The sequence below is a fragment of the Lactuca serriola genome, chromosome 8 (genome assembly GCF_051521515.1).
Source record: "Lactuca serriola cultivar US96UC23 chromosome 8, Lser_US96UC23_V15, whole genome shotgun sequence".
Taxonomy (NCBI): Eukaryota; Viridiplantae; Streptophyta; class Magnoliopsida; order Asterales; family Asteraceae; genus Lactuca; species Lactuca serriola.
In genome coordinates this window covers 237,978,264-237,992,092 of record NC_136415.1, presented here as the reverse complement: position 1 = coordinate 237,992,092, position 13,829 = coordinate 237,978,264, and the positions used below count along the sequence as shown (strand labels likewise).

At 35.0% G+C, this 13,829-nt stretch overlaps 2 protein-coding genes across 3 annotated transcripts; one reads left to right on the top strand and one right to left on the bottom strand.

Moving 5' to 3' along the window:
• The first annotated feature begins 564 nt into the window (after window positions 1-564).
• On the top strand, window positions 565-3,013 carry PGN (Tetratricopeptide repeat (TPR)-like superfamily protein). The gene is made up of 2 exons (XM_079017684.1): window positions 565-1,496; window positions 1,576-3,013. Exons 1-2 carry the CDS (start codon window positions 777-779, stop codon window positions 2,752-2,754), a joined length of 1,899 nt encoding a protein of 632 aa, XP_078873810.1. The 5' UTR covers window positions 565-776; the 3' UTR covers window positions 2,755-3,013.
• Window positions 3,014-3,781: 768 nt separating this feature from the next.
• LOC145070301 (pentatricopeptide repeat-containing protein At1g31430-like) lies at window positions 3,782-6,204 on the bottom strand. 2 transcript variants are annotated; one of them, XM_079017239.1, is made up of 2 exons: window positions 5,891-6,065; window positions 3,782-5,786 (listed from the first exon to the last, which is right to left on the bottom strand). In XM_079017239.1, exons 1-2 carry the CDS (start codon window positions 5,921-5,923, stop codon window positions 3,927-3,929), a joined length of 1,893 nt encoding a protein of 630 aa, XP_078873365.1. In that variant the 5' UTR covers window positions 5,924-6,065; the 3' UTR covers window positions 3,782-3,926. The 2 variants fall into 2 exon arrangements, with proteins under 2 accessions (XP_078873365.1, XP_078873364.1); XM_079017238.1 differs by having other exon boundaries at window positions 3,782-6,204.
• Window positions 6,205-13,829: the final 7,625 nt, after the last annotated feature.

Genomic DNA, 13,829 nt, shown 5'->3' with positions numbered 1-13,829 from the left:
TTTATTAACATTGTTTTTTATTATTATAATTTCTTAATAAATTATTATTTATGGTTCGTTACCTTACTTCGTCCTCCTCCATATATAATTGTTTGGATCCATATTTTTTCTAAACTTTTATCGTTTACTTGATATAGTATAATCATCACCATTTTATATTAAATACCAAATATGATTTGTGAGTACTGTTTGTTTGGTCTTTTTATTTTTAAATCCAAATTTACTAAAACCAAATCATGTTATATATTGTCAAGGATGTAGTATAAAATATAAAACAAAATCGAAATACCTATTTAGGTTCCGGTCATAGAAGATTTTCATCTTTATACTTTTTTTCCTTAATTAATTTATATTTAACAATTTTATCTTCTCATAATTTTAAAGTTAAATTATTAGTATTTTATACATTACAATTTGATTTCTTATTATATTTTAAAGTTAAATTTTGGCCCATACATAATTTTTTAATAATTTTTTTATATTGATTTTTTAGAATATACTTTCAAGTTTTATTTTTGTTTATCTCTTCCATATATAATTGTTTGTATTCAATTTTTTTTTTTTTTGATATTTTTATGCCCACTGTGTATGGTTTAATCATCTCGTAATATATAAACGTACTCATGTTTCCGCAAGATCGCATGGTCAAAAACACTGGTTTATATAATTTTCCATAATAATAATAATAATAATAAATAATGAATGTGGATGCGTAAGCCTGTAATTGTAATTCGATCAAATATGTCGCATTCATGACATTCTAACTGTGATTGCTAATGCAACTTCCTCTGGTTTGCTACCGACTGAAACTACAGAAAAGCTCAACAATTGTCGTCCCTCGACGTTTTTCCTGCAGTGGAAAAGTTTGCGAGCGACAGACAATTGGTCACCATGGGAATCAAAAAAGTGCAACTATGAGTTACAGAAAACTTCCCAATCAAATCCCTCTACTAATTCGTAACAAACCTCAATCAAACCCACAACCTTTTCAATCAAACTCTCACGCCAAACAATCCACTAATCTCATCAAAGCGTACTTCAATAATGGCCTGCTCAACCAGGCACACCAACTGTTCGAAGAAATGCCTGACCGAGACGTAGTTGCATGGACAGCCATGATTTCTGGGTACACAGGTTGTAACCACCACAACTCTGCGTGGATGATGTTTAAAGATATGACGAGGGAAAGTTCCGACCACCCAAACGCCTTCACCTTTTCAAGCGTCTTAAAGGCTTGTAAAGGCATGAAGTCCCATTGCTGTGGTGCTTTAAGCCATGGCCTTGCTTTGAAGCATGGACTTGTTGGTGCCAGCATATATGTCGATAATGCCCTTTTGGACATGTACGCCACTTGTTGTGTTAGTATGGAGCTTTCTCATTCCGTGTTTCAAGAGATTCCCGTGAAAAATCAGGTGTCTTGGACTACACTTATAACCGGATTCACTCATAGAGACAATGGGGTTGCAGCCCTTGAAATATTCCAACAAATGTTTATGGTATGTAAATTGTAAATTGTAAATTGTAAATTGTAATAACTCATTCCATTCCTTCCTCATTCCATTCCTTTTTCAATAGGAAAAAGCCGAACAAAGCCCGTATAGTTTCTCAATCGCAATCCGGGCATGCGCAGGAATCACCTCTCACACATACGGAACACAAATCCACGCGTCCGTGGTCAAACACGGGTTTGACCATAACATTCCCGTATCAAACTCATTACTCGACATGTATTGCAAATGTAACCGTTTCCAAGAAGCCGACAATTGTTTTAAAGAAATGAACGAAAAAGACGACATCACATGGAACACATTAATATCCGGATACCAAAACTCCAATCCAATCAAGTCTCTACACTTGCTTTCACAAATGGAGCTTCTCGGGTGTCACCCAAATCACTTCACATTCTCGAGCCTCGTCACCGCGTGTACTAATCTCTCGATTTTGACTTGCGGTCAACAAATTCACGGAAAGATTTTCAAAACCGGACTCGACAACAATTTGCCATTAGCGAATTCGCTAATCGACATGTACTCAAAGTCCGGTGACATCGAGGATTCCAAAAGGGTATTTTCGGAATTGTGTAATCGGGATGTTGTTTCGTGGACTTCGATGATGATTGGATTCGGGAACCACGGGTACGGAAACGAAGCGGTTCGGTTGTTTAACGAAATGGTGGATTCGGGTATACGACCCGATACGATTGTATTTATGGCAATTCTTACGGCTTGTAGTCATTCGGGACTTGTTAATGAGGGGTTAAGTTACTTTAAATTGATGATTAATGAGTATGGAATTATCCCGAGTAGAGAGATTTATGCGTGTGTTGTTGATTTACTCGGGCGGGGCGGGCGGGTTGGGGAGGCGTATGAGGTGATAAAAAGTATGCCGTTTAAGGGCGATGAATCGGTTTGGGCAGCGTTCCTTGGAGCTTGTCGGGCACACGGGCAGCCGAAGATGATGAGTGCATGTGCCCGAGAGGTGTTGGATTTGAAGCCTAGAAAATCGGGGATTTATGTGTTGTTGGGTGATATGTATGCTTTGGAAGGTAAATGGGGTGATAGGGTGAAGATGAGGCGGTTGTTGAATGAATCCGGGAATAAGAAAGTTGCGGGGAGGAGTTGGGTGGAGGTTCGTGATCGGATTTATAGTTTTGTTGCCGGAGATGGAGATAGGTGTGATTCGTATGTGGGGCCCATTTACGAGGTTCTTAGCGTGTTGGGTCGTCACATGGTAGAGAAAATTGAAGTTTCTTGAGTTTAAAATTTTCATTTTTTTTTTCTTATGAGGTTGGTATATTTGATTTTTTTTACCTAATTAATTAATTATAACAGTAAAAAAAGTTTTGTATTTGGATTACATTTCTATAATTGGGTAGTTTTGTCATACAGAGAAATATAATAAGCAAATCAATAAGAGTATGATGCTCAATTATGTTATGTATTCCTTGAAGAAACATCGAAAACGATGGTTTTTGATTGATTTCTAAATTTAAAAGAGGTATGTTGAGACTATAAGTGGCGTATATGAAGTATTTGACGATCGTGCGTCAGAAAGGCTCTTCAACTTTTTTTTTTTTTTTTTTTTTTTTTTTTTTTTTTTTTTTTTGAAAGAGCTTTTTTGTCTTTTCTTTTTAACTCGTTGTACATTAAAAAAATCTACCAAGTTATAGCATTGTACTTTCATTTTTATTAGGATATTATACTTTGAAAAATTGGTGTAGGTCATTTTTGGTTACTTAACTATTTGGTTTTGTGTTCATTTGATCACTTAACTCTTTTTAAGTTTTAAAAAATTATCAAACTTTTGACTTTATGCTCATTTAATCACTTAACTTTTGATTTGGTCCCTTAACTTTTAGATTTGTGCTCATTTAGTCACCTAATTTTTAAACTTGTGCTTATTTAGTCACTAAACTTTTGAAAAAATTTACAAGTTTAGTAACTAAATGAAGACAATTTTAAAAGTTAGGTGACTAAATGTGCCCAAACCAAAAGTTAAGTGACTAAATTAGCATAAAGCCAAAAGTTTGATGACTTTTTAAAACTTAAAAAGAGTTAAGTGATCAAATGAACACAAAAACAAAAATTAAGTGATCAAAAATGACCTAAACCCTTGAAAAATCTACATAATTATAACATTAAAAATTGTTTTGTATTTATTATTTAGATGACATTGCTATAATTAATAGATTTGTTAAAGAACTATGTTCTAATATGAATAAATGAAAAAATTACATTGGTATTTCTAGAGATTAACGAATAGAAGTTAGAAGTAGTAGCAATTAGCCAAAAGAGAAATGCTTCTTTGTTATCCTAATTAAAGAAAGGTAAAACCCATCCATGATTATCCACACATGACACAACCAATATAGGAAGGTAATGCCTAGGCTTGAACATGAAACCTTATCATCTCCTTACATACAAACATTATAAAAACTCTTTGTCATTTATGTAAAAAGAAACCTCATTTGTATCCGATGAACAACCCACCATTTTCACTTCTCCACTAATTATATCCAAAGTTTCCACAATCTCACGAATACGAGGATGTGTCTTATCCCCAACAAGAAATTCATGCACCACACCATTCTCTTCAATCACACTACACCCCGGCATTTTATCAACACCTTGTTGAACCATCAACTCTCTTATATCCGAAACATAATCCCAACTCCCCTCGGAAGCATAAATATTCGACAATAAAACATGAAACCCATCGTGGTCGGGTTGAAGCTGAATCAGCTTCAACCCGACCCTCTTTCCCATTTCAATAGCACCATGTTTCTTACAAGCACCAAGCAACGCACCCCATGTAGCTACATCTGGTGCCATTGGCATACTGTCAATTAGCTTTTCAGCTTCTTCAAGAAACCCCACACGCCCAAGAAGATCAACCATGCATCCATAATGTTTGATATTCGGCTCAATTTTGTGTATATTGATCATGCAATCAAAGTAGCGCCGCCCTTTCTCCACCAACCCCATGTGGCGGCAACCACCAAGAACCGCCACAAATGTAATCTCATTAGGGGCTACACCAAATCTTTCCATTTGTGAAAACATTTCTAGCGACTTCTCGACCTCTCCATTCATTGCAAGCCCTAGAATCATAGCGTTCCATGATGATACTCCTTTTTTCTCCATTTTGTTGAAAACCTCATTTGCACTTTCGACACACCCTAGCTTCATGTACATGTCTATAAGGGTAGTACCAAGAATAAAATTAACCTCTAAATTGTTCTTTTTTATGTACGTGTGAACCCATTGACCTTGGTCAAGGGCGGCTAACTGTGTACAAGCCGAGATGACACTAACCAAAATGGTCTCATCCGGCTTAACGGTTCCATGAACCATCATCTCATGGAACAAGGTTAGAGTTTCGTCGAATAGACCGACTTGGGAGTGTCCGGATATAAGTGCACTCCATGACACTACATCTCTTTGAGGCATTTTATCAAACACCTCACGGGCTTTATCAAGTGAGCCACATTTTGAGTAGCAAGTGATCATGGAGTTCCAAGAAATAATATCTAAGTGGGTGCTTGAATTAAAGAGTTTTTCTGCAGCTGATATATCTCCCCAAGTTGAGTACATGTGAATCAAAGCGTTTTTGATGTTAACATATGATGCAGTTCCACTCGTTACAATTAATCCATGGATGGATGTTCCTGTGTTCATAATTGATGATTGAGCACACGCAGAAAGAACACTAATCACTGCAACTTCGTCTGTCTTGATTCCAATTCCATTCATTTCGATAAACAAATTCAAAGCCTGTTGATGCATGCCGCTTTGCTCATAGCAACTAATTAATGCAGTCCAGGAAACGAGATCTTTCTCTTTCATGTTGATAAACAAGTGGTAAGCTTCAGGGACACGTCCACACCGACCAAACAATACGATCATGGAATTTGATGCGATTATATTCTTCTCAGGCATCTGATCAAATATCAGCTTTGCTTCTTCTACATTACCCATCTGAACGTACCCAGCCAAAATTGAATTCCATGTAACTGAATCTCTCACAGGATTTTCATCAAACACCTTCCGTGCATCCACCATATCGCCACAGACACTATACATATTGATCAAATTGTTTCGTACATAAACATCGGAATCAAAACCCATTTTCACTACATGGTTGTGTATCTCTTTCCCCTCCAAAATTGAACACCTAGCGATGCACGCTTGGATTAGTAGAGGATAAGTATAGCTATCCGGATAAACATTGTTCTTGTTATTTAACATCAACTCGTAAAGAAAAACGGTCTCTTTTGGATGGTTTATCTGCAAGTAAGCACGCATCATGGTGTTATAGATAAACCCATTTGAGCTCTCGATGTGATCAAAGATTTTACGAGAGTAATGAAGATTAATGAATGATGATTGACCAGTAGAGAAGTTGAGGATCCTGCTTGCTGCATACGCGTCTTTTATGAATCCAGTGACGATCATTTGACAAATAATTTGGTTGAATTGTTTGAAATTTTGACATTGTAGCAAAAAGGTGTCCACGATTGACTGATTTATAGTCGTTTTATACACTGATTTGTAACTCGAAGCTGATTTAATCAGATGTGCAGTCTTCATATAAATTGGGGGAGCGACAAAAATGAAAAGCTTGACCAGTGGCCCCTTCGCTGCCAACAACGAACCGCAGGTTAAGTAACTATAGATTTATGTGTTATATGTCGAATTTGTAGAGGGTTAGCATTTAGGAGTTGATATTTCCACTTATTTATTTTATCTATCCATTTAAGTTGTTTTGACACTTTTATCCTTATTTTAAACTTTAAAAAAAAAAAAAAAAAAAAAAAAGAAGATAAATAGGTTTTATACGTGCCCACTTAATAACATTTAAGCGTCTTTTTATTTTCTTGTTCATAACTTGTCTAACACAAATTAATATATGCTTTTTATCCCTCAATTTATTCATATTTTTTTTTCTTATCTATCATTTAAATGAAAGTTAACAAAAGTTCATTTGTTTTCTCATATATCCATCGAAGACATTATAAGTTGCAGATGTAATAAAAATTAATTGTTTCAACTAATACATATCCTAATAAATTATTCAAATTAGTTCATATCAAATCATTATAAAATATTTCCCAATAAAAATATTCAAATCATAATACCATCACTTAAAAAATTGGATATGTATTTAAATCAAATAAGTTGCTCTCACACACTTTATTATTCATATTGAAGTCACTGGTAGAACTTGAAGGGTTGTATGTTTGTGATGATTCCACAAACTCGAATCTTGAAGGATCTCGTACGGTTGAAGTTATTCATCTTTTCTTTTTTGATTTTGGAGGTCTACCTTTTGGTTTACGAATCATTGGTTCAAAGAACGCATCGGATTCGGTCAAAAGCTTGGTAATCATAGAAGTAGCAAATTTTTTTTTACTTAAAGGCCACGGTTTGTACCTTGAAGACAAATCAGTAAGCAACTCATCAAATTTGTTGACACCATCATTGTGTGAATCGTCTTCCGAATTTAGACGTAGTGTATCAATCCTCCATTGTGGATGAATAAGATCCAAAGAAAGTGGCTTTCCTTCTAGCTGTTTTATATTGTGAGCACAAGGAAAGCCCATGGTTGCCATAAAATGACCAGTACAAGGCATCATTATACCTGAAAACCAAACAGTTATTAAAGGTTAATGTAAAAATTAATGTTTTACAATAATCTAAAACTATAATCTTTGTAAATATTACCATTTTTTATTTTTTCACATTGCATATGTATCTCCTTTAATGCAAAATGAGATACATGAGACAAAAGCTCTCTAAAAACCGGCATGTCACAATTATGCAGAACTTGAATTTTTTTCACTTGCGAGTTTCATTTTAATCTCATTAAATTCATGTTTAATTGCAAGACAAATCTTTTCTTTGACTTCTTGTAAGCCACCGGTAGATACTTGTAGATACAACTTGAGTTTGGAATGAGCACCTTCAGCCCTTGAAGATGAACGATTACCAAAATGCAAGTAATTTTCTGTCCAAGCAGTAACAAACTTTTCTTTCCAATGCAACCATGTGTTTTTAATATAATCAACTGCAACTTTCTTCGTCTGATAAAGCAACTCAAATTCACCCCAATTATTCTCAAAAATAGTTGTTGTAGTTGAATACACTACATTTATCCAACTTGACATAAATGTATTAAACTCTTCTACATGTGCAAAATGCTTCTTGCAATTTGCCAACGCGTTCTTGTTAGGGTGCAAAATCATGCTTGGATGTAATGTTTTAGGCTTTCCTCTTTGTATGTGTAAATGGGTTGAGTCTTTTCCTATAAATAGGAAGTGAGTGACTCCCATTATGTAAAGGAATCATTTGGAGTGTTAGACTAGAGAGAGAATTTGTATACAAGACCCTTTGTATAATCTTTCTAGATCTAATAAGAGCTTACAAAGATTTATTTACTCCTTGTGTTCTTGAATTTGTATGATGAATCACTAGATCTTTTCTAATTCCGCATATGCTATCATAATCAACACCACTACAATTGGTATCAGAGCGGGTGTTCTTGAATCTCATCAAGAATTGATCCTTGATGGCTATTTTGATTTGGTGATTCTTTTTGTTCATTGATCTTCGTGTTTAGAGAGTGTTTTTGTATTCTAGAAGTCGAATTTTTCCTTGATTTGATCCATAATTCGACTTTCTCTCTCTAGAATACTTGTTTGTATCACTTTATCTCTCTAGAAAACCCATTCAAAATCACTTTCTCTCTCTAGAAAATTTCAAGTTCTTGTAATCATGGAGAAATGGATGATACGTAGGAATGATTTTCAAAGTGAATGCTCATTTGAATATCTTCTTTATAGCTTAACTGTTGGATTGATAAGTGAATGTGATATTGTTGTAAATGGAGAAAAGAATGAAGTTGGAGAATTAATTAGTTGTCCAATTTTTCGAACCAAACATTTGTTTAATCGTTTGATTACAACATATCAAAAGAGACGAAGAAATAGAAGAGATGGAGAAGTCATAAAAGGAATTTCTCGTGCTGAATGCAAATATGGAAGCAATAAACTTGAATATTATGCAAATTGTCGTGAAGCTCGGGATGGTGTTCTTGATGATGATGATGTTCAAGAAAAAGGAGTTCAATGTGATGTTCTTGATGTTCAAGAAAAAGGAGTTCAAGTTGATTCTCAAGATGAAAAAGTTTTTTGCTCGATTGGAGTTCAAACCGATGATATTTTGTGTTCTTGTGATTCGTTTGAAGGAATGATTCCTTATCGGAAGCCGGTGATCCAAGCAAATCATAAGTATCAAACTCCAAAAGATTTGATTCAAATTCACAAAGTTGATGTTGTGGAAAGTGGGTTTGTTCATGAAGTCAAGTCTTCAAGATGCAAAAATATGAGAAAGAAAAAGAAGAAGAAGATCAATCGCAAAAACAAGCGGGTTTACTCACAAAAATCGTCAAATGTTGTGAAGCCGAAATCCGTGAAACAAATTTGGGTTCCAAAGCAACAATCTCCAAAGGTTGCATTGAATTTGAAGTCAAAACCCAAAAGTGTTGGTGGTTCTTTTGAAGATGTTCTTGGATCGTTGAAGAACACGAAGAACGAGTTATACATTTCGCATGGTGGGTGCTACAATGTTCGATTTGGAGATTTTCTCATTCCGACAAAAGAACCAAGATCTTCCAAATTTGATTCGTTCGTTGAAAATGGATCTCGATTCGTGAAAAAGGTAACTCAAATTCTCAAATGGATTCCAAAACATCCATGATTTCGATTCGTAGTTTGCATTTTTCATTATGATCGATTTGTTTCGTTGGATCTAATCCGTTTCAACCCCATTGTTGATCCAACAATTTTTTTTAGATCAAGCCCAAACAAATTATGATTTGTTTGATCCAAAATTCTAGCGGAAAGTTTTTTTTTTCCTACTGTTCACAGATCCAAGTCTTTAGCCCAAATCATTTGAATATGGTTACTGTTCATCTTTAATTCAATCAGCCCAATCCATAATGCATTTGTAAATATCGGTGTTTGATGTATCAATTTCATTCCAAATCAAAGAAGTCGAATGTATGTTTCATGAATCAAACAATTTGACGAAATCGACTTGTAGTTGACTTTTTGGCGTCAACATTAGTTTGATTGATCTCGTTCTCTCATATCTGATATCAATTTAGACTTGATTTCAACGGGTTGAGGGTCCTTATGAGAAATCGATTTCGACAGTATGTTGATCGATGGTTTGGTATCGATATTGAGGGTTGTTTGTTTTTGGATCGATGTTGATGGTCACCTGTTGGATTTTGGGTTTAATGTCGATGACTATTTGTTGTGTTCGAAGATCTGGAATTAAGCTTAGGAGTCGATTTCAAATGGGAAAGATGTACGATTGAAGACTTTGTGAATTGAAGGATCTATAAGAGTTTCCATGTCGATCTCGACTGTAATTGGGTTTGATAGTCAAACGAAAATTTGAAAAATTCAAAATCAGTTTGAAGTTCCGACTGGTGTTCGAATTCATTGAGTCCGATGGTTCGTCATTTGCATCTAATATTGCATCTAATACCAAAGTCGATTGCTTGATAACGAGATGAACAATCGAAGATTTAAGGTTGTTGCTTGTAATCTGATTTCGAAGGCCACAGATTTAGACTTACATATCGGAATTTGAACTGGAAATATCGATTTTGATGAAGAAATCGGTTCTAAGGTCTGTTAAAGTCACAAACGGAATCGATTTTGGGGTTAGATTTCGAAGGTATTTGATTTGGATTTCAAATCGATCGATGAAATGGAGAGTATTGAAACGTAATCAACTGGGAAAAGCGAAGACTGTGAACTCAAGTGCAGGATGTCGATTGGTGATCGATTTTGGAATCGTGAATGGATTTTGATTCCAAGTTTGATTTCGATCTGTGAAGGGTTGTACTCTGATTTCGAAAGTCAAAAATGTAGTTTGTATTTGATGTCGATCTTTGAGAATCGAAGGATCGAGTTTGAGTAGTTGATTGTTGAGTCAACTTCGTTTGGGTTACAATCATACTTCACTGCATTTGGAATGTGTTTCAAAGGCCAGTTAATTGAAAACGAATGTTTTGATATAGAAATTGATGGTATTTGTGCTCTTGAATGAAAAGCGAAGTGTGATGTTCGAAGACTTTATAATTGTTGACTCACGAAAACTCAATGATTGGAAGTTCGTTTTTGGTCTTGTGGATTCGATTGGAAGGTATTGATAAACGAATGAACTGGGAAGCGAAAGGCTGTAGATGTTTGATAACGAAGGCTATGAATTTGAATAGTTGTTGTCGATGCTGGTTTATTGTTTGGATATAGATATTTTGGAGATAAAGAACGATGATTTGGGATTTTGATTCGAAGGGCAGAGAGAAAGAGTCTTTGTACGAAGAGGAGAGAGAAAGAGTCTTCGTACGTTTGTCCTTAACAAGAATTGGGAAGAACCACACAAGTTACGAAATTGGTCCCTCATCTTACGAAAGAGTGACAGTTTTTTCAACTCTTCGAATCTTCGAATGTTTGGTCACACTCTTCGTACGTTTTGGAGCAAAAAGTCAGATTTTTCGAAAATAGTCCCTCAGGCTTCGTAAGTTTGGCAGTTTTCGCCCAATTTCGAAAAAGAACTAATTTTTGCTGGAAATTGAAGAATATTCATTTCTGGTCCCTGCAGTTTATGCGAATTTATGCTTTATGCCCGGTTTCGCAAATGGGCTAGAGTTTCGCATATTTGACTGTTTTTGGCGCAACGGGTCCCTGCAAGTTTCAGAAAGTGACAATTTCTACCCGGATTTTGAAAAATCTTGCAACTTTCACCCAAAAAGTCAAAAATTTTCATAAATTGAAATTTTTTTGTGGCTTTTTCGTGATTGTTTTTCCATGCAAGATTTTTGGTGATTCATTTTTGGTACACATCAAGGGGGAGTATTGTGAAGATTATTCCTCGGGCGCTTCTCATCCTTAGTGGGTTTTATAATCATTTTTTGATTATAAAAAGGGGGAGAATGATGGGTATTCGAAGCTTCTCGGGTTTGTCGAATATTCATTTGCGGATTTGAAGACCGGTGTTACTTCGAGGGGGAGTTTGGTCTTGATCGCGCTAGCTCGTTGGATATTAAAGCCGGACATCCAATCCTAATTTTGAGGGGGGAGAATGTTAGGGTGCAAAGTCATGCTTGGATGTAATGTTTTAGGCTTTCCTCTTTGTATGTGTAAATGGGTTGAGTCTTTTCCTATAAATAGGAAGTGAGTGACTCCCATTATGTAAAGGAATCATTTGGAGTGTTAGACTAGAGAGATAATTTGTATACAAGACCCATTTGTATAATCTTTCTAGATCTAATAAGAGCTTACAAAGATTTATTTACTCCTTGTGTTCTTGAATTTGTATGATGAATCACTAGATCTTTTCTAATTCCGCACATGCCATCATAATCAACACCACTATAGTTCTTTTCAATATTCCAAATACACAAAAGGTTTGTCGTGTTCGGAAATACCATTTTTATAGCATTCATTAATGCCACCTCTCAATCGGACATAATCACAGACGGTTCACGGTTTTCAAGAGTTTTCTTAAACACACTTAATGCCCAAATATAACTCTCTTCATCCTCTTTCTCCAGAAAAACAAACCCAGAATAAAAAGAGGTATGAAAGCATGAAACCCCAATGATATCAAGGAGAGGCATGTTATACTTGTTTGTTTTGTATGTGCAATCCATAACAAAGATAGTTGAGAAGGTTTTGGCGAGTATAATTGACAAGGGATGTGCAATGAACAAATGGGTTATACGCCCTACTTTATTATGTAAAATATCATAAATAAAACCCTCTTTTTCAAGCTCTTCAAATAAGGCACTAACCATTGAATGATTTTTCATGTTTTCCTTGCGGATTTTCATCTTCAGGTTGTATATAGTTCGAGAATTTGCTGGAAGGTTTTGGTTATTCTACCGCAAAGAAGAAATAATTTGCCTAGGGGGTATGCCAGAAAGTGACATGTTTTTGACACTTTGTACGTCATCTGATGATAATCGACGAAATGATGGATGCCCAGACATATCAGTAGATGGTTCATGGTTATGAGTTAAGTTTTTAGCATTAAGTGCCCAAGAACCATCAATTCCTTTTTTACCTACGATCTGGAAGGGGCATTTGATCAAACGAGATCCGGTGTTCCTCTTTCTTTTATTGCCAATACACAATCTATCTCGTTAGGAACCGCCTCGGTCACATTGCAACTTGACATATTTATCTTTACTTGAATCTCGAATAGATAATGCATATCCTTTAGCGTAATAAAAGTCTCGTACATTCTTTAATAATTCATCATATGATTCAAATTTGGAGTTAGCTAAATAGAGTTCTTCATTTTCTATCAAAGGACTTGATGAATCCATTCCAATGGTGCCTAAAGCATAGCATAAAACATAAGTCAAGTTAGTAGTTAGTGTATGCTGCTTATAACATAATATAAAACATAAATCAAGTAGGTTATCACTTTTACTTCACGTTCATGCAAAATAATAAGCCGTTACATGATGTTTACATTTGTATTTTACAAATTATTTCACCCTTCATATGCATGTTGTTTATCTATTATAAGGTTAACTTTTACTTCACATTCATGCAAAAGAAATAAGAAACCAAGAAAATTTGGAAATTCTTTCTCTTTCTCAGCTGGTAAAGATATTTGCTAAAAGCCTACACTTCACAGAGACCATGACAATGCATTGAATCATGTACATAAACTGCACAAATTGATTTTTTTTACAATTTATATTTTAGCTCTTTATACATGTAAGTAATTTGCTACAATGGCATAACATTAATTTATTTCACATCCCTACAATATATATTTACGAGCATAACACCTCCAATCATTTAATATGCAAATTAAATGCCCTTAACTCTCTAGCATGTAAAACCTAAACCTTAATAAAATTTCATTAATTAATTTTCCACATCTAATGCTTTGATGAATATTATCACAATCTATTAAAGACAAATGAATACACCTGTGAAAAACTTATGAACAATGGGCATAAATATGGTACAATATACACATAAAAACCGTAATATAATTAGGATAAATCAGTAATATAATGAAGATTAATCAGCAATATATTCAACACCTGTGATTATTCTATGTTCTTAAATTAGGGCTTCACCTTCTTCAATTCTGACAACCGGCAAAGGAAGAAGAAGCAGCGGTAACCGGTGATGAAGCAAGGACAAATTTTGAACGCTGACTATGAAGGAGAATCAGCCGTCATTTAGAAAGAAGAATCACGTTGATCACGTCCTTAGGTATTCTTATCAA